Here is a 25,720-nt window from a genome sequence, read left to right as displayed (position 1 = left end):
TAACTTAAATGGCGGATGCTCGTCTTTTACTATTCCTCTCCGTCTAACTAAACAGAGTCATACTTACTGCCTTCCGTGCGTCATACAACGATCAAAGTCAGGAGGTAAAAATAGGTAATCCCTTGAAAGGGAAAAGAACAGTGACGTGGCTTACTTTGCGATATATCGATTCATCTGTCACTTATTCCTATAGGAAAGGATCGATAAACAGGGTGTTCGCAACGAACACCTTAATAGTCGATTCTTTACCATAGTTTCAAATGGGGAAATTTCGATAATCGATCATTCACGCTCCACCACTGTAAAAGAGTCACCGTCTAATTACCCGCGCATGGTTAGAGAGGTAATTAGTAGAAATTCTGCGCCGTCCTCGCGAGAAAATTTTCCGTTTTCCCACGGTGAAATTTTGCGGAAAAATCTTTACCATTTTTCGGGAAAAGACCTGCAGACATAGTGCATCTTGAAGCCAGTGGCGATTATTAAAAGTCGACAACACTATTTTCCCTCATATAAATATATGTAAAACGATCGATTCTTGGTCACCTATTATCTATATTTTTAATAGTGGATTTAAATGGAAGGAAAACGGTGTTGCCAATTTGCAAAATCGCCACTGCTTGGAGCATGGGAAAAAGCTGAACCGCATTTGTGAGAGAATGTGTGCGGGAATTAGACACGATAACTTTATTCTGAGGTAGTTCTACGTTTTTATTCCGTCAAGGTCCAAAAAGTAGATTTACTTCGAAAATTCTGTGATTTAATGGACGTATTTCTACCAAACAGACCTATGTGGAGGTGAGAAATATGGGGTGTGCTCGTTAGTTCTCTGGCCGTAAGAGTGAATGAGAATAATAAAGCGCCAGTGACGTCAGCGGCAACGAAAAAGCGGGGGCGCATCGAGGGGATCGTCGTCGGGGCGCTTTAACTCATGAGCCCTGTCCACAAGGCTCTTTTGCCATGCCCGCGGCTCATGAATTCCGCATTCAGTTGGCACATAGGTCTGTTTGATAGAATGTAATATTCCGCTTTTCCAATTCTTCAAAAGGAATTACGCCCTCTTTTACATTGTTTCTTATGCAGCTTTATAGAGCACACCCCATATTTCTCACCTGCACATAGTTCTGTTTGATAAAAGTACGTCCAAATAGAAAACGGCCTGTCTTCGTTTTAAATCTTATCCACTTTTAGATTAAATAAAAAGAAGCTAAAGTTCACGGAAGAGCACCGAACAGCTGGATACGTAAACTTGTTAAAAGTTGCCGCCGTCTAGGAGGGTAATGGTCCACGTGGTCTACTAGACCCCTATCCTTAAATGTAAGGGATTTTCGAAAATGTGCGTGAAACTGTCATTTTTGAAATTATTATTCGATCAATTTTTCAGTAAGAACAGCTCAAAGTTGCCTCTGAAACCTCCCATCTCAGGTTTTCAGAATTTACCCGGGAAGGGTGTCTCTCTATGTCACCAGACCCCTTTACTCAAATAACCGTTTGTCCTCCCCACCTAAAAAATGCCTTGATTCACTCATATGGGTACAAATCAACTATGGGGACTAAAATTTCAGGCTCATCCATGAAAGCACCTACTTGCATTGGAAAACTTATGGAACTTATGGACATAATGATGTTTCTTAATTTAGCCAGAAATTAGAGTTCTGAAATGGATTACATTTTTCAATAAGGAACCACTATTTCTGGCCCATTTTAGAAACAACATAAATGCCACTGGTCTCCCTATGCAGATATGTGCGTTTATGGGAGAGCCAGAGATAGTGGTCCTTATTGTTTCCAAAATGTGATCCAATTGTAAAATAAAGCCCAAATCAAAGGGAACTATGAGCACGCTAATATTATGCACATAGCTCCTTTTGATCGAATTCACTAGTACATAATCCCTTTCAGCAAAAAAACGTTCAATTCATCAACTCTTTATGAAAGGCATCAAATCAAAGTGGCAGTTTTCTACCTTTAAAGAAAAACAGAATTTTGAAAAACACTTGGAGCGTTAAGAAACATAATTCTCATAAGCAAATGCGAAAAATAATTTGCGTAGTTCTCGTGACGTTCTCGTCGTGACGGACGTACTACGAAAATTGATTTGGATCGTCCGGCAGGAACATCCCGTCACTTCCTCCCGTAATCCCGAAAACACACCTCGATACCTTCACAAAACCGCAGGATCATACAGAATACAGCGTATAATTAGAGCATCAATCAGTCCGGGTAATATCGCGAGCACGAGAGAAAATCAATTATGATCCTGAACCAACCCGAGTGACCGCCACAATCAGAGCACGCGCTCATCTATACCGGCCCGAAATTAATCTTCGAGATATTTCAGAGTTGAGCGATTGTCCTTTGCTTCGCTGTCAATGTAAAATTCATCAAAAATGTGGTCACTCGTCAAGGTCCGAGACTGTTGCGCCGTTTATCAATGCCCCCCCCCCCTCACGGGTAGAGATCTCTATCATTTCCGATTCTCTTATGGGTCAGCGAGGCTCCGCAAATCAGTCAAACACGGCAAAATAAAGAGCATCACATTATTTGGCAATAATAGCTGCTTATCGAAAATTTTCATAACTTTTGGTTTTTAACGGCATTACTTCCCGTGTAAAATTAAACACGGACGACACCTCGGTTGGTTATGAGAAATAAAAAATAAAAAAAAAAGAAGGACACGCGGTAATTACTGAAAAAATGACAAAGCGTCTACTCCAGAATAAAACTATGCTGAGTTGAAATAAAGAATGAAGTTTACGAGCGTAACGATTACGAAAGAAGAATATGAATTGTAGCTATAAAAAATTATGCAGTTCCAATTGCATATAAATCATCTTTATTTTTGCGGTAGCTATTTGTTCCGTAGCGTGGCGTGCTTTGCGATACATGCATTGATTTGCACTACAAGGATCGATAAATAGAATGGTCGCAACAAGCACCTTAATAATCGATTCTTTATTATAGTTTTAACCGGGGAAAAGTCGATAATCGATCATTCACGCCTCGCCACTAATTCGTTCGGAAATCGCCGCGTTATGTCTTTTGAAACATACCGCCCTTATTCCGTGTAGAAAAAAAAATGAATAAATTAATAATTAGAATATACTCGCACATTTAATAAACTAATGACATATCATAGCTTTTCATTGCGAGTGTAAACAAGAAATAGCGTCTACAGTTGGACAAACCTGACGCAACTTCGCGTTTATGATGACGCCTGCAGAATGAAACTATCTCCCGCTCAAAGGAAGTCTACCTTGCATCACGTAAACTTGAAGGCGCTTGAACGGTTTTTCTCAGAGAGCCGTGCTAATTGTAAGTCTCTTTTGCGTCCATAGATAAATGGACGTATTTCTGCCAAATGGAACTATGTGCATTAAGACATGAGCCCTGAGACCCATAAGGATTTGTGCATAACAGGGCTCACGCCATAATACACATAGTTCAGTTTGGCAGAAATAAGTCCAAATGACGTGCAGCGTCCGCAAGACTTACACTATCGCAATAGGCACCCTTCAATTTCCTTCAAAATTATTGTCTTTTTAGCGGCTTAAGCAGAAATTTCGCTACATGCAGCTATCAGAATCAGCGGGCTGATTATTGAAATCGATAGACAAAGCTATAGACAAAGAAGACATAGGGAGTATGGAGCGATCCTATTGGTTGAAATGTGTGGTTTTCATACACAAAGGGAGAAAACGATGGACTAACTATCGGGTCTCTTGTGGGTTTCCGTTAGTTAGTCTATTACCTACCTCATTTGTCCATTGTAACCACCAGCTTCCACCAATAGGTTCCCTCCGTATCCTTTTTGTCATATTTGTCTATAGCTTTGTCTATCAATTTCAATAATCGGCCCGCAGTTCCATTCTGCAGTCAAGGACTGAGTGGTAGGGACATTCAAGAGGACTTTTCGACAATTCTTTTCCTTTTGAGAAATCGGTATCTATTAGGCGACTAGTCATTTCTGTGTCATGAACAAGGTCCAGCATTGATTTTGGACGTCGATAAGTGATGCGCACTAAAAATGATTGTAGGATTTGCAGCGGTTTCCTTCAGGCTATTTGCGGTCAGCTTTAATTGGCTGAGTTCTGATTTTAAACTCCTAGCTCATCTTCCGAAGTTAGGAGTTTGACGGATTGCTATTGTCGTGGCTCCAACGTTCAAGTCAGGCCAATGTGAGATTGCGCAACTGCCCGATTTTCATCGATTCCGAACTGTAGTAAACAAACAACTATTCCACATTGAAATACGGTTTATTTTAACGAACATCACTGAAAAATAAGAGGACATAGCGATTTGACTGCCGTAGAAACTTTGCTTCCTTCATTTTCCCGCCATTTCGGTGCATTTGAAATTCTTTCAAGTGTTTGGTCTTTTCAAAAGTGGCATTGTCCAGAATTCTGGCTCCAAAAACACGCAATAAATTAACACAATTTGGGTGGTTTCACGATAACTAGAATAGTTTTGTCCCCGTAACAAACAATACATTTTTCGGTCATAATTTTTGTAGATACGATAATCACTGGAATTTTTTCACATTATCTTCAAAGGGTTACGTATTATAACACTTTCTCATGATTTATTGCTCTAATTCTCAATTAATGGTTATAACACATTTCGGCGACGATTTTTTGTCCGCGCACCTGTTTTTTCCAGTAATTTACGTCCACACGTTTTTTCGACACGGGAGTTTTGGTCCACGTCCCAGTTGAGACACAAAGTTAATTGGCCCACATGTAAATACAAACGACAATTGCTCACGACGTTTTTGGATGAAAATATATAATGTCTTGGAAGAATGAAGGTTTGCTTGTTTTTTTGTTTTATCTGTTTGGTCAAACGGAGAATAATATATAGTTGAGAGTTTTGGTAAAAATGGGGGAGCGTCAATTCCATGAGACAAAATTCACTAAAACTCTCTACACCTCTTTGGTGTAACAGGACTTAATTATCTTCCAAGAAATGCCCACCTTGTTATGCCTGAACTGGATAAACTCTATATTTGCCTCAGCTACAGGCTCTTAGATTTTTCCAGTGTACGATAAGTATCTTGATTTATTTGCGAGAAAAGATCTGTACTTTTAAAGGATGCCTGTCATTCTTAATACGTTCAATTTCGTAATTCGTATGATACTGTGTAACACCTCAGTTGTGATATAGTTGCTTCAGGCTCCGCCACACGGCGGGCGGGCGGCCAGCGCGAGAAGCTCACTGGCGCCTACAAACCTAAGTGGATACTTCAAGCATTGCGCAATGCGTGAAGTATCCACTTAGGTTTGTAGGCGCCAGTGAGCTTCTCGCGCTTGCAGCACGCCGCTCCGCTCTGTTAGGCTTTAATATTTATAATCGCATAGTCAGCGATTTTTAACTCAGGATTTTGAAATGTTTGCACACTCTGCATTGATTATTCTCATTTAAATTGATGGGGAAAAAATATGTATCAATTTATCAAAGGAGAATAATAATATAATGTGTATTTTTTTATATTGGTGGTTCCGTGTCTTTAATGATTTCCAAAGCACTTTAATTTTTTCTTTTACATTTTGTGCTTTTATTGTGCTGCAGCGAGGTGTACGCGCAACCAAACGCTCAAAATTTGACGTATTTGACTCTAAAAGATCGATGTACAAATGGGTTAAAACTAAAGATTGCGTGCTTCTTGGTTTTTTTCCCTCTTTTATTCATTTTTGCAGTTTCTGTCGGCACAACTGCGGCTCATTGAGATTAATGTCGCTTGGAAAAGGTTTTACAAATATTTTTAAAAATATAAATGTTTTCAAAATGAAGTCATAATTTCGTAAAGAAAAAATAAAAAAAAGTACCTATACATATATGAGGTATATTGTGCATTCAATATTTTAAGGATACAAATAAAACCAAATACTCACCAATGACAATTTAAAAAGATGATTCAAAAGGAGAAAGTAATAACATTTCATTTAGAAAATGAGCAACCATAACAATACCTCCTTCTCTCTCCATTTCTCATTTCCATATTGTCAATATAATTTTACATACCGATTGAAATATAACGCTTGAACCAAGTCACCGTTGCTTATTTTACGTGTGGGCGTAAACTACTGAACGAAAAAGGTGCGCGGACAAAAAATCGTTGACAAAATGTCCTGAAACCCAATTAATATTGTGTAAATTTCGAAAGTGTGCTGTCTGTTACGCGGTAAAAAGTCAACGTAACAGACAGCACATTTTCGGCCATTTATACATTAAAATTGAAAAGTAGAGGGATAAATCTCTGAATAGCGTTATATCACGTTACCTTGTGTAGATGATGCAAAACAATTCCAGTGATTCTAAAAATGTGACCGAAAAATGTGTTGTTTGTTACGGTGACAAAACTATTCCAGTTATCGTGAAACCACCCACCTACTTACCTGGTTTTTTCAGAATATTAAATAGAAAACACAAGGTTAAGTGACCCATTATACCGTCGTGCAACGCAAAAACGCCGTAAACGTCATTTTAATATTTTTGGAAACAATGTTTCATAGCAGAAAAACTTGTGTACTTTGGGACAATGTTTTTACCCAATTAATTCTCAAATGCTATCAAGAATTTAACCTGAAAATTTGAGGTGCATGGGTAAAACAGTTTTTATTTCACAAAGTGTTAAGTTCCAAGAAACGCGGGAAAATCTTGATGGATTTACAGCGTTCTTGCTTAGCACGGCAGTATAATTGAGTGGGTGTTGTTTTACTCTCGTTTGATAATTTAACGCGTTGAGTTTTCCAAACTTATTCTTCAATATAAATGCCTCACTCAGAAGGAAAATCGTCGATGCGACAACTTCTACTGAGTCTGCATACAAAGAGCCGTGATGCACTGCAAATGGCGGCAACCCTGTATTCCTGTCGGCTCGTTAGTGATTGAGCGACTGATGAGTTCCGTTTGTTAATAAAGTCAAGTTCAGAGCTTCTTTCAGCCGCGACCTTAAGGTCAGTGATTTGTTTAAGCTGATACGGGGATACGTTTTAATCTAATTTGGTTTTGTGTCCCGAGTTCGGACCTTGCACGCTGAACGGCGTTATTCATCCGAGTGTAAGCGTCTTGTTTCAGCGTTGATGACGCGGCAAAGCAATGGCTCCACCTCTGGCTAAACTCAACCAATTGCCCTGTGTCAATTACGTTGGCTTCAAAAAAAATCGAAATCTATTCCACCTGATTCTCCTCGTACAATCGAGCACGGCGAAGAGGAACTATAATATCTGGCTCAGTTTAAAACAACTGTGTGTATTATAAATTTCTTAATATACATAGATGTTTTTACGAATGAGCCAGAAATCAAAGTTCCTGATTTCAAAATGAAGTCTCATTCAGTTGTGCTAGAAACAAGGGGTCTGCAAGATGGTTGATTCGGAGAAATGGAAGTATCGGAAAGATGTGTAAATGTAACATGCATTAAGATACCGCATTATTTATAGTGAATTTTGTCGTAAAGTTTCTGATATAGTGCAGAGGATGGGCTCCAAAATCGAGTTAATTTGAGCAAAAAATAAAACCCCAAACAAATAAACGCGAGACTTTCTTTTATGAATTCTGTTCATGAATATCACGCAAAATGCGTTACTCTGATTAAATAATTTCTTTGCACTGTGCTACACCAGGGGTGGGAAAAGGGTGAAGGAGGATTCTTGAGTGGAGGTGGAAGGTGCGAAAGGAAATTCCAATGTAAATTGCTATCATTTGTGTCTGGTAAAGACTATCATCTGTTCTTACGCATTTATCTACTTTTCTCTCTCCGCGTTTAAGTCTCCAAAGATATGCACGTTCGAAAAAACGTTAGCGACACCTGATTACCCATTAGAGATTACGTTTGCGAATAGTTGCGTGCTCCTAGATCCACAAATACTTTATCTGGCATCTTTATAGCTTCTGAAAAAGTGAAGCATACGCTGGAAAATTAGGCTTGCGTGTAGGGACTTTTCGACGTAGCATTCTACACGCGGCACTCACTTTGACTAAAGTGACTGTAAAGGGAGAGTAACTCCTTTCATATATTTTTAGTATCGGAAAGATGTGCCGCTTTCCCATCGGTCCATGATTGGTAGACAGTTATTTATACTAGGGCCCACGAACGATGATCCCTGAAAAATCGGGCGAATAAACGCATGGACCATGTAAATGACAACGCTGCAAGGTCGAGCACGCACATCGACGAGACCGGGTATTGTGAACGCGAAAAGCTATTGTATGCGAACTGCTGCTATTCTACCCCTATCTTCAGGTCAAAATTCTTCATAGGAAGCCCTTTCGTAAAAGATCAATTTCTTGTAATTTTGCCCCAATCTCTTCGTCCATTACATGGTTGGATTGCTCGTAAAATTCTGAGCTAAATCATATATAATTGTTATATACAATTTTTATGTTTTCCTTCTTTTTCCTTTTTGAAGCGAAGTCCAATTTTTATTTATAACATCGTATCTCGAACTGTAACTTTGCTGCTATTTGACCGATTTTTATAAACGAGGCCTCTTTTTACTCGTGTTTTAAAGGAGAGTAACGAAACACTTGCTAAAAAAATGTTACACAACTTTCAACAAATTTTGGTTTTTTCTAGCGGGAGGGTGAAATTGTAAATTACGCGTAAGTAATTAGGGTTCGATTGTGGCTCGGCTCGGCATAGTCCCCCGAACTCGAGACTCGGTTTGGGCCGGGGTGTCGCTGTTGCCAGTGTTTGCAAGAAATACCCGCGGCTCAGGGATCATCGTTCGTGGGCCCTAGTATAGCTCTTTACGGCTGTAGGTAAACAAATATTCCTGGTGGTTGATAGCCGTTAGGAAAAGTACACCGACCATATCACGAACAAAACTCAAGGTGTATCTTTGCAAACCCTCTCTCCATGGAATTCAAGACTTTCATTGAATGCGAAAAACTCGAAAACTCGCGAAAACTCGCTAGTCGAGTACTTATAATCATGTATTCTAAGTAAATCATAGAAAACTTCAAGGAACCATTTTGGTTAGTAATCCTTGCAGAGAATAAAACATATAATCGGAGGTTTTTAAAACGCTTAAATTGAGATACATCTTTTTCGCATCTAGCCATCGATACATGACGAGCAGAAATTCAAAACCTGGCGAGCGTCATCAGGTTATTGCTAAAATATGCATGTCGCTCCTCAGCGTAAAAGATCCTAAACGTCTCGTCTTCATGAGGAAATTTTCTCTAAATTTGGTCTATTAGAAACTTAGAACATTAAGTATAGCAACACCAGATAACACTTACAAGATTTTGAATTTCTGCTGTGAATATAAAAAAAAAAATTCACAGCTTCTACAGCTTCGTGTTGCTCTCACCTGAAAATTTCAGTTCCGCACGGTTCAATAAAAAGATTCTCAGGTTTTGACGTTACTTATTTATGTTTTTCATGTGTCCAGCTAGAAACTAGAAAGCACAACTCGAAAGGAAGAGGGGAAACAACTTTTGAAAAGCTCATTTCCACACCACCATTTTCTTGTTTTAATTTTTATATTTTTCAGCTTCTGTTCCAGTTGAGAATGGGCATGTAATTGGCCCGAAACGTCCTGGTTGTTTATGTATCCTCTAGCCTTGTATACCCATTTGTTTTTTGTATTTTAGTGTATTTTTATTGTTTTCCTATGCAGGTAGATGCTTTTATGGATGAGCCTGAAATTTTAGTCCCCATAGTTGATTTGTACCCACATGAGTGAATCAAGGCATTTTTTAGGTGGGGAGGACAAACGGTTATTTAAGTAAAGGGGTCTAGTGACATAGAGAGACACCCTTCCCGCGTAAATTCTGAAAATCTGAGACGGGAGGTTTCAGAGGCAACTTTGAGCTGTTCTTACTGAAAAATTGATCGAATAATAGTTTCAAAAATGACAGTTTCACGCACATTTTCGAAAATCCCTTACATTTTAGGATAGGGGTCTAGTAGACCACGTGGACCATTACCCTCCTAGACGGCGGCAACTTTTAACAAGTTTATACTAGGGCCCACGAACGATGATCCCTGAGCCGCGGGTATTTCTTGCAAACACTGGCAACAGCGACACCCCGGCCCAAACCGAGTCTCGAGTTCGGGGACTATGCCGAGCCGAGCCACAATCGAACCCTAATTACTTACGCGTAATTTACAATTTCACCCTCCCGCTAGAAAAAACCAAAATTTGTTGAAAGTTGTGTAACATTTTTTTAGCAAGTGTTTCGTTACTCTCCTTTAAAACACGAGTAAAAAGAGGCCTCGTTTATAAAAATCGGTCAAATAGCAGCAAAGTTACAGTTCGAGATACGATGTTATAAATAAAAATTGGACTTCGCTTCAAAAAGGAAAAAGAAGGAAAACATAAAAATTGTATATAACAATTATATATGATTTAGCTCAGAATTTTACGAGCAATCCAACCATGTAATGGACGAAGAGATTGGGGCAAAATTACAAGAAATTGATCTTTTACGAAAGGGCTTCCTATGAAGAATTTTGACCTGAAGATAGGGGTAGAATAGCAGCAGTTCGCATACAATAGCTTTTCGCGTTCACAATACCCGGTCTCGTCGATGTGCGTGCTCGACCTTGCAGCGTTGTCATTTACATGGTCCATGCGTTTATTCGCCCGATTTTTCAGGGATCATCGTTCGTGGGCCCTAGTATACGTATCCAGCTGTTCGGTGCTCTTTGTTTTTATTTAATCTGAAAATGGATACAATTTAAAACGAAGAAGAGGCTGTTTTCTATTTAATTACAGTATTTTCGAAGTAAAGCTACTTTTTGGACCTTGACGGAATAAAAACGAAGAACTACCTCAGAGCAAAGTTATCGTGTCTGATTAAATTTTCTCACAAATACGGTTCAGCTTTTTCCCAAGCTCCAAGCAGAGGCGATTTTGCAAATTGGCAACACCGTTATCCTTCCATTTAAATCCATTATTAAAAATATCGATGATAGGTGACCAAGAATCGATCGTTTTACATACATTTATATGGAGGGAAAATAGTGTTGTCGACTTTTAATAATCGCCACTGGCTTCAAGATGTATAGGCACTACGTTTGCAGGTCTTTTCCCGAAAAATGGTGAAGATTTTTCCGCGAAATTTCACCGTGGAAAAACGGAAAATTTTCTCGCGCGGACGGTGTAAAATTTCTACTAATTACCCCTCTAACCATGCGCGGGTAATTAGACGGTGACTCTTTTACAGAGGCGGAGCGTGAATGATCGATTATCGATATTTCCCCACTTGAAACTATGGTAAAGAATCGACTATTAAGGTGTTCGTTGCGAACACCCTGTTTATCGATCCTTTTTCATAGGTTTAAACGGCAGACCAATCGATACATCGCAAAGCACTCCACGCCACTGCTCATTTCCCTCTCCAGGGATTACCTATTTTTACCTCCTGACTTTGATCGTTGTATGACGCACGGAGGGCAGTAAGTGTGGCTCTGTTTAGTTGGACGGAGAGGAATAGTAAAAGACGAGCATCCGCCATTTAAGTGGAAAGGGGTTCAGAAAATTGTGGCAAAGCAGCATGGGTTGACGCTATTTTCAGGTTCAAAGTTTATAAATCGTACAAAGTAAAAATTCCAAAATTGAAAGTATTGATGTAACCGACAGACTTTTGAAATTAAAGAAAACATAAAAAATTAAAGCCACACTGGAAATAAAACACATTGGATCTAGTGTCCAGACTCTTGAAAACATTGACAAGAAAAAGGAATCTTGATTCAATCAGATTTAAGCTTAAATCAAAAGGAAATCCGCTCAAATTAAGAGGCTTGGTTCTTGATTTAAGCTTAAATCTGATTGAATCACGAGTATTTTTTCTTGTCGATGTTTTTAAGAGTCTGGACTCTAGATCCAATGTGTTTTTTTTTTCCAGTGCACTAGACGCATCCAAGCACAATTATTTCCAAAAGAACCGAGCCAGTGCTACGGTTTACACGAGCTTAAGACGTGGGTCTGCAAATCCATCCTTAAAAAGAATCCGACAAGAACCTGAAAAAAGAAGAAAGGACGAGTATCAGCACAGCTGAAGACAGAAAAGACCTTTATTCGGGCCTCTTTTTTAACTTTCCTCCCGAATCTGAGCGACACCTCATTGACAGAATATAGCAGAGCATTGAGAGCTCACGCTTCGCGTCATCGCGCCTTCAATTTTTCAGACGCAGCACAGACGTCCATCAAGTACGAATAGTTGTATCTCTTTTTTTTTTTTTTTTTTTTTTTTTTTTGTTTAAACGGAAGTGAAAATCTGCTTTCTCCCGCACTGGATTGAGGGGGAACCGAAGTGCCCCCAGATCCGGCGAGCCCCGGGGGGGTTTTCCAGGCCCACTCCCAGGTACCAGATACCAATCGCGGCCCGGTCCGAGTGGAACGTCCCCGGGCATCGCTGTCCGGGGACCTCGGTCCGGGAGTGTGAATGGTTATGTGGGTTTGGCCTATGACAGTAGGCCCGCCAAACACTAACGACACTCCCCTTGAGATGCATCCGCACTACGCATCCCCTTTTGTCCGAGTTTAATTCCCACCCAACGGTCAGCCTACGGCCATTACCTCGTCAGGCGAGAGGGCCCCCCGCAGCAGTGTCCAGCCGGACCCCACCCTCATAGGAGCACCCCGTTGCCTCCGGAGTACCTAACCCCCGCCAGGAGGGATTTAAACCTCCCAGCAGCTCTGAGGATGGGAATCCGTACCCCGAGGGGTCCGTCAGCACTGGAGCCTCTGAAGCGGAAAGGTTACCTCCCGTGGATGTGTGGGGGATTCCAGGTGGCACCCGGCCAGGACTCCAAGGAGTCCTGTGTTACGCCGGCGCTCCGAGTCCTACCCACTGCACCCATGGGACTCAGACTTCGCAGCGCCCCTCCCTACGAGTAGCGAGCGACGCGGCCGGCCAACCCCATCCGAAGCACTAGTCAACTTTGACTTGCTCCTCCGGTCCGGCCCGCTTTCAGCCCCCGCCAACCACCAGGGCCGGATGCGCGGACTCAAGGTCCGCATTCCGGGATCCTGGGGGGCGCGGGAATCACGAAACCAGACACGTCAACGATCCCGCTTGATCTGCCGCCGCGTTGCCGCCGCGACAGGATGTGGGCTAACGACCGAGGACGCAGGCACAGTGGAGCGGCAACATCAGGGGATGCCTATCCCGCCAAAAGGCGGGAGGAGGAAACCCGAGAAAGTCACCGAGGTGGCAGTCTACGGGGTCGAAGGGTAGCCGACTATCTCTAGCAATTTGCCGGCTAACTCGGGTACGGGGGAGCGTCAAACCCCAGATCCACAGACAGATCCCTGCGTTAAGTTGTATCTCTGCGCCGTTGTAAACGCGCATCCTTTCCCTCGCTTTATTTCCATATGGATTCTGCCGTGCTAAGCAAGAACGCCGTAAATCCACCAAGATTTTCTCGCGTTTTTTCGAACTTAACTCTTTCTAAAATAAAAACTGTTATAATTATGGACCTATCGAGCGGGACTGACCCCGTGACCCAAAGACCGTTTCCCTTTCAGTTTCTCTTGGAAGAAAAGTTGAGTTATTGGTGCGGTGACCCACTGACCATTTTTTTTGATCAACAGGTTATCAGCAACAAACAACTCACATGTTAGCATCGATCGCTGGTGGAAAGGTCAATGACCCTGTCCCTTAAACTCAATATGGTCTAATATTGAGAATATTATAATATGATAATATTATGAAACTACCAAACCACGTATCTCGTTTGCGGTGTTTAAAAATCTACGCTCGCATTTTATTTTTTTGAAGTAGACCAAATCAATATCATTCCTTGAAATTTTCACAGAATTTTCTCCGCACGAAGAGGAAAAATCACAGAAATTTTCAAGACTGGACGTTAAGTAGTTTTTCATTTAAAAAATAAAGTATGACAGGAAGTCTGCGACGTCGCAAACCGAGATACGTGGTTTGGTAGTTTCACCGTCGTTATGTACTTAGGTACATGGAATGTAAATACTAGGGCCAGCTGTGGCATGATTATAAGGGAAAAAGCTTAACTACATACCTACTTACCTTTTTGATCGATGAACAACATCTTTGGCTGTATTCAATACCACCTGCTGTATGGTCTGGTCTGAACTTCATATTTCACAAAGTAGGAAACAATTTAACACAGTGACAAATTATGTTCTTCAGAAGTTTGCTATAATTTAAATGAAGATATATCAATCTTAAGACCCGTGGTTTCTCAGATTTTTTTAAATCGATAAAGAAATCTGCCTCGAATAAAATAAGAAAAGAATCACAGTTGGCTTCGTTTTGTTTACGAACTCGACCATGTGAGCATGTGACCATCGTATCCGCGTCGCGTACATCGCATGCGCCATAAGCGCTTGAATGAAAAATTTGAGACAGAACGAACCAATGAGAGGCCGAGAATTCATCATCGCACTCATCGTAGTACTATGCGTAGTATTTAGTAGTGAGAGTTGCCAGATCGAATGAGCAAATGACGTTAAAAGCTTCTCACGCCGCCATAAAACATTATAATATACCTGATATTTCAATAAGAGTTGTGCATTATCCGCGCTCAAATAGCGCGAAAACGAACTTCAACTGAACTGCATTTTGCAATTTGGAACTATAAATTCTGGACTCTTCTGGAAAAACACTTATGTGCATAGGGAAACGAATGGCACATACGTTGTTTTTAAACCGGGCCAGAATTTATAGTTCCAACTTGCAAAATGTAGTCCAACTAAACCCCTCGGAAAGAGCGCCGCCGCGTCTTGCCGACCGCGACAAGCGCCGATAATCATTGTTAAATTAGAGGTAATATTTCTGATTTACCCACTATCATTTTCAAAGAAATTTACGTAGTAGGTAAAGCACATCAGTTGCCTGTAGCTCTTCCCGAGTGGTATGGATTGCAATGAATTATATTTACGTGGTAAAAGTTATGGCTACTGCATCTAAGTGTTATGTATGTTGCCTATCCACTGATTGAAGGCACACAGCTTTTTGGACTTTATTGAAATATGATCAAAATAAGTTGCAATTTTTCATTGCATTGCATATTGCCTGTCTTTCTTACACATAAAACTCTCTTTGTTGATTGTTTAAAATCGGCATTAATTGAATGATTGGTGTAAAAATATTGCAATTTCATCGTAAAAAATTGCAATTTTATTTCAATATTTTCATTGCACTGCGCTACTTGGATTGTGAGCTGGAGATTAATTTTCTAATTTTCAGGAAAATACTGTGATTTGTAAGGGGCTGAGTGGAGACATCAAATTAATGGTGAAACTTCCAACCATGCATCTCGTTCGCAAAGTTTAAAAATCTCCGCTCCTATTTTATTTTTTTAAAGGATAACAAATCAAAATTAGTCCTCGAAGTTTTTTAGCATTGTCACCGCATAGAGAAGAAAAATCAAGGAAGTTTACTCGAATTGACATTGAGTAGTTCTCCATTTAAAAAATGAAGTATGTCAAGAAGTCTGCAATGTCGCAAAGCGAGACAAATAGTTTAAGAGTTTCACTTTCAAATTATTCTATATATGTAATAATTCTGTTGAACCTTAAATCCCTTACGTAATTTAAAAAGAAGAAAAGATAAGTATTGCCTTATAAAATACTTTAAGGAGGTTTGCCTTTCATCAAATATTTCAGATACGTGTTTGAGCTTTTCCCCCTTTAATAATTTATTTGATTGACAGGGGCTTGACAGGTCCTGGAGAAAAAAATTAAGAGGCATTCTTAATATTTACAATAATTACAATACTCTTTTTTATTTGTACGACAAAATTTATTTCAATTATAAATAGAAACGATTGATTTATAATGAAAACTGCTTAAAATTTATACACCTACTAAAATTTATTACATTCTAGAAGAAATAAAAAATTAAACTTTGATTTATTAAGTCTGTACAGGTTTGAAATGAAGGAGTGAAGAAAAGATGCTAAACAGATTACTTTTGTAGAATGGATTTACGAATAAGGGTGCAACAAATTCACTGTAGGTTTATGAGACAGACAGTGACAGGAGGTACAAAGGTAATTACTGAGCGAGAGTCATCCTCGAGGAGCTTCATTTGAAAATTTTCTTCAAGCTATTTGAATTGTGTGTTTTTTAAGGAAAAAACCTGTGGGAGACAGTTGAAAACCTAACTTATTCCTAGGAAAGAAAATGAGGTGGTGACTGGTTTGGAATCTGTAGCCATTACGGTATCCTCAAAGATGATATACATGTTGATTAGGAGGCATGTAGAGAAGAATCAAAATTGTGCGCAGCAAGTTTTGTACAAAACATTTTCTGAAGTTCTAGTATCAATCTTATCAGCCCAAAACACTGCAATTTTGGACTTAATCGCTGCATATTTTAGTTTGTAAAATTGGGAAGCTTATCATTCTTAGCAGAGCACACAGCCAAGCATCTGCAAAATAGCTGTACAATTGTTAGAAGACAAAGGAACTGATACAACGAACCAAACAAGTCATTGCCTCATTTCCATCCTCGATGATGTCAATTTATTTTTATCACTTTCCCGTCTGGGTTTGAAGATTTTGTTTAAAGTTGGAGCAAACAAACCCAAATGACCGATTTCAGGAATTTTTCCTGGACCTGAGAGCCAATTCTTTGTGGCAATGAACATTTTAAACATTCTTCACAAACTCTGAAAAAACTATGGAAATTTTTGTAGTAGGAAAACCTTTTTGGCTATTTTTTAAGGTAAAATTCACGAGAGGTAAAATTTAAGGAAAAAAGTGTCAAACAACTCGTAAAATAAAACTGCAGTTTTTTAACATTTTTTTCATACGTTTTTAACATTGAAAAACTACAGTAAGTTTTTTTATCCTTTTTTCTAACTTGCATTTTACTGCTCGTAAATTTTACTTAAAAAAATAGCCACAAAGGGTATTCTAGTGAGAGAATTCAACAGTTTTTTTAAGCTGTTGTCTTTTGAAATTTAAAAGCATTTTAAATGTTCTTTAACAATCGTTACTACTAGGGATTCCATCTATCTCAATTTGGCTGTTTGATCGAGCTTGACAAACCCGAAAATATTACTTGCGGGGAGGGGGGGAGGGCGCTGTCTCAGTTCAAATAAAGCTCCTGGAAAGTATATAAAAACAAGTATGTAACAGGAGAAAATAGGATTAACTCAGGACAGCAATAGATATTAACTATATCACACACACTTAAAAAAATAATTGGCGGGACCAAGTATTATAATATATAGGAATGAAGCGTAAAGAGCTACGTTTGGAGACAATCACACAACTGGAAACATCAAAGCCTTTGTATTGAAATGAGGAAAGTCCTCATGGAAAATGGCACAAGTATTCCTTAATATATGACTATTCCTAAGAGTTGTAATACATTTACCTTTCAGCTGAATACAATTATTTCGGGACAGACTTGTTCATGGAAACAGAGCCAGAAAAATACACTCAAAGTGGGAGACAGACTTTATTTAGCAGGACAGTTGGACAAAAACCTTAAATTAGCAAAAACTCATATCTTGAGCTTCCTTGGGATGCTCTATCTCTGCCTCAAAACTGTCAAGGAGCAGACTCTTCTGCCTATACTGTGAGCTAAAAGCATCTTCAAAGGACTTTTGTAACCTTCGGCTCCAAGTACTGGCAAAAGAAGTCGATTCAGTTCATCTGTGAAATGCAGTCTGCTATTTCCAGTTTCAAGCTTGATGACAAGAAAACACTTTAACGTGAGTTTCAAGTTCCTGGATCTGCAGAAAACTGTAAGTTCATTCTTCACACCATTCATCACTTTAGAACGGGTAGCTTTTAGCCGGAGAAGATTTAACATTTCTGGAGGAAACCTCCTACAGCAAAAACTGTCCGTCAGGAAAAGTAGAATGTGGACTTGAAATAGAGAGAGGCAATATTGCCTCCTTTTACACAGCTCCAACACACTTCATTACGGATAAAAGTAGGAGTGAGAAGAAATTCAATTGAACAATTTTGTCTCCAAGACAGCAAATGAACAACATTCCAAGCACTGTAAATTACTGGCATAGCTTATCACTTTTTTGCCACTGGTGCTGTAAGCCTTTGCTTAATCTTTAAGGTTAGAATAAAAGAAGATAAGGTGACGAGAGTTTATGGACGTCCTACATTAAGCAAAAGGGAACCTATGTCATACATGCCTATGAGGTTTCCCCCTATGTGTGGTTCTTTTCCGCTCAATGATGTCCCAGAAATTATTGATCATTGAAAAACAGATTCAGCCTGTATTTTCTGTGAGAAAAATACAAGAAAAGTAAGTGAACATCTGTCGATTACTGTCCTGTTTTGGGTGGCAATGTTTAAACCAGACTTACTTGGCTGATCTTAATATAAATTTTACGCAGCAAATGGAGGAAAGAAGTCTCAGATCAAATTCCAAGCAAGAATTTGACTCAATGTTTAGGTGTATAACTGACTCTTTCTCATCGTCAAAAATAACATAAGTGAACCCACAGCCATTTTGGTTTTATTTCTCTTTATTCACAGTTCCGAATCTGCGTTAATTATCTGTTAAACCTTTGAAAACAACCTTGCATTTTTTGTTACAGAACCAAAAATCATCTCATTATAAAAATTGGAAAATGGGGGTAACTCTTATCCTTCTGCATTTTCAAAAAAGGCTCTCCTTGAATAAAATACTGCTTTTTAAGATAAATTGTCTAAGATCAATATTTATTCAATTTTCAGTAGCACCTCGATCTGTGTTCTGGTTTAAACATTGCCAAAATCGTTTTCACCTCCTCTTGCCTCTAAGATCACAAGTAGATACAAATATTTACAAAAGTTTGGAACTAATTTGGGAGTCATTAATTACAAATTATGAGTCACAAAAGGACAAAATTAATTTAGTGGATGATGTTTACGATGAGCAATTCCTTGGCTTTAGTCCAGTGAATGCACTATTGGGAATTTACTCTCTCAAGTTAATTCGGATCGATGAAACTCAGTGGTTGAATAACTGATTGCATTGAACAATATTACTAAAACTTGTGGTGACTATTTCTTTTTCTTTCTTGTATTTTTTATCTGTTTCTTTTTTATTTCTTCTTCTTACTTTTTTTTCCTAGCAGAAGATAGAGAATTTCAATGTTTTGATTTATAACTGGACTTAAACCGTTGTCCTTTTGCATCAAAACATTCAATGAATGACTATTGTGCTCCTGTTTATAAATGAAAAAACTGCTACAGCTAATTTTACATTTTGGTCCGTTAATTTCAAAAACAGTTGCTTACTTTTTTACTTCACATTTTACACTAATCTCTAATAAGCAGAAGAAGAAAAAATTAACTAGAGAAAATATTTTGTTTCAGTCATAGGTTTCAGCACGAAGTGCGGGTTTCAGATTTTCAACAGCTCCTGATAAGACAGCTTTTGAAAAATGCCGGACGCTCGAAAATTAGGAATTGATCATTATTATTGCCATTTAACCCAATTCCTCCTCCTAACTCTCCAAAGTAGATGCAATTTCACAAAAATGTAGGAAGGTTTGAACAGTTGATTTAAGTCATCACTAATTTACAAGATGATTACTTTGTATCATATAGGAGAAATTAACCCCTGGATAATAATTACCATGGAAAGTTGTCCTTCCAGTCGTTTCAGTAGAAATAAATTGACTTCTCAGGTATTTGAATACTTTATATTGCTTAGAATCAATACTTGGAATATTTTGTTTTTTAGTTATTTTTTTCAACCCTCTATCATCCTCTTTTACTTTGACTATTCTCTCCCTTGCCTTTTCATTATTTTAGCACAGATTTTGTCCATGGGGCTCAAAAGCTCACAAAAAGAGAAAAAAAAAATATAAATAAATTAACTTGATGTGGATTCAATGGTAACGGGACAGAAAAGAAAAGAAAAAAAAAATTCCATGCTGCATAGTAAAAGGTGGGACTGCTGTTGAGAGTTAGGGGAATCATAAAAGAGAGAAGAAAGCAAATAATTGTTCAACAAAGGGATGAAAAAGGTTAATAAATGAATTAGATGATTAGAAGACCAACATTTATTTCATAGGTAAAAACTGAGAGAAAAGAACAGATCAAAAGCAGAACGCAGCAATTTGAAAAAAGGAATAATTTTACAGGGAACACAATTGCCATTTACAGGACTGAGATTTTCTTTCGAAGTATCAGATTTTCAAGGAGCTCATTATTTAGGGGAAGGGAAAAATTGGCTTAAGCAGTACATACGCTTATTGACACAGCCCCTAACTAAGAGTGTGCACTATTATTTAATGTGATTAGATTCAAATTTAATTGACTTCTATCAATTATTAGCAGTACCCTGTTATTTAACAACGATCAAATATTGAGCCAGTATTAGCGAACCAGCAATAGAGGAAAAAGAACCGGTCCTATGTGAAGGGTTTGGGTAAAAATATTTATACATTTTAAAGCAGATTTACTGATGTAGGGAGGACACAGGAGTAAATTACATGATATTCAATAACCCGATGCTAAGTAGGATGCTTTTCAAGTACAAATTCAATACAAAAATTGCCAGACAAAAGCATGGAGTTCAAATGGATAAAAGTTTTAATAAGTACTGCACACATACTTGATTAAATAATCAAATTGGTCCCTTTGGCAGAAAGATGTGAAAATGAAAAAGTTGGTTCCAAAAACTACAACAAGAGTTGTGCCAAAAATCTATCTAAGAACTGTTTTGAGACTTATCACCTTGGCAAGACAGGTTGCCAGGAATAACACGTTGACTGCCATGCGTACACTTGAAGGCCAGATACTGATTACAGATAACTACTGACAAATTGATATTTCTGAGGAAAAGGCTTTCACCAATATTTTGCTAGTGCTTTGGTCACACACAAAATATTTCAAAGTTTTTTAAGTTCCTTGCGGTACTGAAAGGGAGAAAGCTTGTTAACACAATGACAATCAAAGTGCTAATGACCAAAACTTAGATAGATTTTCCATCGAATCTCTTACAGAAATCTGAAAGACTTTGCTCTTGAACTGACAAAAAGCATTAGAAGTAAATCACCCATCACAATCAAGCTACTTCTATTTGCCTTAAAACTTCAGTAACTTTTGGTGGAATTACACAGTAGATTTCCTGCTGGCTCAAGATTTTACTTCATAAAATAAAATGGCAAAATGATTACTCGTCGTAAAATTTCATTGAAGGACATGGCAAAATAAATTAATGAGAAAAATAAAACACAGAGCACGGCTGCTGATGTTGAAAGCAAAGGAAAAAACCAAGACAAATTCAATGATCATTCAATCTACTACATATAAGACGAACTATTAATAAATTACACCCACCAATTCGAAGGAAATGAAAGTTTTACATGATGTTAGAACAGGAATAGCTTTTTATCTCAGAACAACCTATTGCTATCATGTAAATTTTGCATTGTAATTGACATGGTCAAAAATGAAAAAGTATTATGGGGGATGGGAAAATTCTCATTTTGTGGCAATCTGTCCATTAGAATAAAATTACTTAATTTTCCATTAAGACTTTTATCATCAATGAAACATGGCTTTTTTTCTTACAAATGAGCAACCGTGCTGCAGTTACTGTTACAACATTGAGAAAATTTACAATGCCTCTTGATAAATGGATAACATAATTACAACAATTTATCACATTTTAAAAACTAAATAACAATACTATTTGATTAGGCTTAATTATATGTGTTGATCGGTTGCTTGCAAGACTGATATTAAATTTTGTCATTTCAGATGTTCAGCGATTTGGGGCATTGGATGAGACATGTAGGGTGTCGGTAGAATTACACTTGAAACACAAAACACAATGCTTTCCTCGTTTGAACTCAAAAATTCTCATAGAATTTTGAGGAACTTTTGAAACAAAAAGTAATCACTCAGTTTATTAACAACGTGGTTGAGGGAAAGAAAGTTCTGATTTACAGTTCGATACAACATCCAGGCCAATCAAGTAATATTAAGCAAATTTTAGTTTGAAAAATAAAAAACAGCCATAATCTAGTAATATTTTACGATGACTGACAATCTGATGATACATTTAAAATATTAACTTAGAATTAAATTGTTTAAAATTTCAAAAATGATTATTTACGGTTTACTGCAGAGAAATGGGCAGATGGTAGTTTTGAACATTTTAACATCAAACATGAAAGGTGTGGTTGACAAAATCATTCGTAACTTACTGAGCTCTTTTCTACTGTTAAATAGAGACAGGTTAGAAAAAAATCCGATTTTGTATTTTGCTTTGTTAAATCAGCTTACAAAATGATTGGATGATAGTATGCTGCGATCACCAAGAGAGATGAGCTTGACAAGGAATACAACAAATAAATTGAAATCCGTTAAAATACTAAACTCTTAATTAAATGTTTTTTATTCATTTTTTTCTTTTGTAGAAAAACTTTATGACAAGGGCACCTGAAACAGAGCTGACAAGTGACAATGTTTCAAGAGTCTTTCGCATACGCATACTGAGTGCTTGTGCAGGTACCTTTGGCGAATAAAATGACCGAAGATTTTGATATCATAAAGAGCCATCTCATTCGGTTTTCAAAAAAAAAAAAAAAATATTAGAGTCTAACAATATTAATCTGCTAAAAGAGGACTGATTGAAATCACTGAAGTTGTGAAAAAATTCAACTGAAAACATGTTCTCAAAATCAAATTAAAACTGACCAAGGAGGTACTGAAGTCAACTCCAAATTATTATTTAATCAAAGTAAAACACTAAATCTACAATTTTTCAAGGGACATGATCTTAGAAACAAATATCACATACATGACAATCAGAAGTAAAACTACGTAACCATACTTGTGATTAGGTATAATAGTAAACTTTTACAAGATTATGCGTTTCACTTGATATTTATCCAAGAGTTTCGAGAAGAAACAGGACAAGAAACCTTAGCATTAACTCTACAGAAGAAAATTGAACTGTACAAGACAAAAGTTAAAAAGACATGAGTAGAATAAAACTAAAAGCCGAATCTTTCCTCACAGTTTTGAGATTGAAGCTCTTGAGACTTTTACACATTACTGAAGGAAAACTTCCATGTACTGGAGGAGAGGAAATGAAAAAATTGAATTACAATAACTTGAATCATGTTTTTAGCTTTGAACTTAGGTGGAGGAGAAAAGAAGCCTACGTACCTACAAAGTAAGTCCTCTCCCCTTACCGCCCACCCCCCAAACCATAATTCTCTAAACGCTGATCTAAGACAGGATAAATCAAATTTAATATTTATTGAAACTTAGTCACCTTCTTCCATTTCTTTTTTTTTTCTTTTCTACCTAATGGAGCAAAACGAAAATTGTTTTTTTCTTTTTGGAAGAGAGGAGACGGCAGAGGAGAGAAAGAATTTGCATCGAAACTTGGTTATGAAATTGCTGCAATGTGGCTCTCATGATAGAGCACGCTGATAATTACTGTAGTGGATGCTATTACCGTTGATCTAACAGCAACTTCATCATAGAGGATGGTTTTTCAATGCATGATCAGCGCCTGTTGAAAGTGGGTCACCTTACTTCTTTCCTATGCGATGACTACCCGACAAGTCAGGTGCTTTACATTCATAGAGTTCTGCAAACTAGTATTCATATGGTTAAGCTATTTTAATTTCTGGAAGAGATGGGACAGAAAAAACATTTGATCGAGCAAAGAGGGGCAGAATTCCATGCACAGCAAATAACTGGATTTGGATTTTCTTTATGACAAAGCAATGGTAAAAATGCTGGGTAAGAAATAAAAAAAACTTGATGACAAAAATTGACCCTGATGAATTTGGAAAAATGTTAATGTCATAATAATGAAAAAACTATGAACAATTTAAAGTCAAGTCACCTCGTTATTCGATTTCATTCTTTATCTTCCAACATATTTGCCACAGCTGTGTTGCGAAAACAAATCTATGACTGTGGGTGACTTCGACGGTAAATTAGAAAGGCAGACATCTTTTGTGGATGAAAAACTCAAATATCAAAGCCTTGCGACCGATGAGAGAGATATTAAGAACAGTTGCTTGGTAAAAGGTAGTACATACTAAGAAGTATAGAAGCTTTAAGTTATAGAAAAAAAGGGATCGATGCCATTAATTAATGATTTTGTAAAAAGAGAGCGAATGGATAGCAGACAATATACAGATTCAAAATTGTTGAGGCATGACCAACCATAACTTTCATTTTCACTTTGATTTGATACATAATTTAGCCACATACTATGAAAACAAGTTTAGAAATGTCCAAAATAAAATTTTGAGATTCAAAGAACGGCAAAATTTGATTTTCATTACCGCACCCAAAAATAAAAACTGTACATAGATATTTCAGAGAAGTGCTGACTTGATTTTTTTTAGGAAAACAAAAATTACCAGCACATGGATTTGCTTTCCTTCTGATCTGTACAATTGAAAAGATTTGATTTTGAAATTTAGAAGAGGACCAGAAAACAAGGTGAAAAAGAAACGCAGGAACAAAGAAGCAAAGCTGAATAGATAAAACTTTGGAAGGAATAAAATTTGGAGAAAACATTAGAATTCTATGAGAAAAAATTCTCAACAAAGTCTGATTAGGACTAACGTGATGATAGAAGAGGGGATGAAAAGTTATTGATGAAAAATCACATGAACTTGAGAAAAGAAGCGGGCTGGAAAGAAGCTGACTGAATTTAGTTGATAGTTCTCGCTCCCCTCATCTTCTAAGAAAATGAGAGGGAGAGGGGGGGGAGGGGAATAAGAATATGAGATTAGATCCTTCTTCTAATTTAGAATTTTTAAACTGAGGAAAGGGTGGGAGCACAAGATACAGCCTGTTCTTAAATAGTTGCAACAAACTGACCTTTAATTAAATATCACAAAATCTATAATTCCTGAGAATAAGGTAAGCAGCATATTGCTTATTTACTTTACAATTTTTTACTTATCGATTCTTTCTTTTGAGTTGTTGCAAACTTTCGGCGCGAGACCTTGATTCACTAAGAAAAATAGTAACGTAAAAAAAAATAAAGATAAATTATTAGAAAGAAAACTAGAACAACTGAAAGAAATCATACAAGTTTATTTTTATGATGATACTATAACAGAACAATTGAAGAAGGTACTTAAGTTCTTTTATGATCTTCTTTCAAAATCTCATTGGCAACCGCACTAATTTAAACAACTTTTACTTCCAGATTTAGAATCAATTTTTTTTCCTTTTTTTTTACATCACGGGGGATAGTTTAATATTAATTTCTAACAATAATTTCATTTTTTTCTAGTTTTTTATCTTTAAATTTTTAAGTTGTTTCTCACTTTTAAAACGAATAGTTTTCCTTTTCTTTCCTAAGTTTGAGATCGAAGAATACAAGCTGGTGATGGAGTCGGCAACATAAATATCTTTCAGCTTTGCTTAACACGTTTTCTGGGCGGTCCTATGGGTGGAATTTGTTGAGTGGCTAATGCTCTAAATGCTTCTGCTATTAGGTGAGGGTGGGAGTTGATCATCGACTTCCAGCCGGATGTATCCATAACATCCGTAGCGTGTCTGCAATAAAAAAAAAAAAAAATAGAGCAATTATCGCACTGAATGAAACAAAAAGGACAGTCTCTTTGAGAAAAATGATCCGATTGGCAAAAATTCAGCATAGCACTAAAAAAAACATTTCTTGCCAGGGACCAAATTTGATTGTTTTTCTTATTTTCATTGACTGGTATCAACTCAAGTCAGTAGATATTCCATAGGACTGACCGCATCAAGTGCAGTAGTGAGGGTTCACATAGTTTCATAATTTCTCAATTCCCTGGCTTTTTC

At 37.6% G+C, this 25,720-nt stretch overlaps 2 protein-coding genes across 5 annotated transcripts in view; both read right to left on the bottom strand.

Annotated features, from left to right (window-relative positions):
* Positions 1-14,070, bottom strand: part of Ance-3 (angiotensin-converting enzyme Ance-3) — a 192,111-nt gene extending 178,041 nt beyond the window's left edge. The window contains exon 1 of the mRNA XM_072299652.1: positions 13,999-14,070. Coding sequence (XP_072155753.1) covers positions 13,999-14,070 — 72 coding nt within the window. The remainder of the gene's footprint in view (positions 1-13,998) is intronic.
* A 5,877-nt stretch (positions 14,071-19,947) lies between these two features.
* Positions 19,948-25,720, bottom strand: part of rdx (BTB/POZ and MATH domain-containing protein rdx) — a 143,536-nt gene continuing 137,763 nt past the window's right edge. For all 4 annotated transcript variants that reach the window (XM_019059428.2, XM_019059427.2, XM_019059426.2 and 1 more), the window contains exon 9: positions 19,948-25,453. In XM_019059428.2, the coding sequence (XP_018914973.1) occupies positions 25,309-25,453 (145 nt within the window). In that variant the 3' untranslated portion in view covers positions 19,948-25,308. The remainder of the gene's footprint in view (positions 25,454-25,720) is intronic.

This window comes from Bemisia tabaci, chromosome 4 (assembly GCF_918797505.1).
Source record: "Bemisia tabaci chromosome 4, PGI_BMITA_v3".
NCBI classification, from domain to species: domain Eukaryota; kingdom Metazoa; phylum Arthropoda; class Insecta; order Hemiptera; family Aleyrodidae; genus Bemisia; species Bemisia tabaci.
This window is presented reverse-complemented; position numbering and strand designations above follow the sequence as displayed.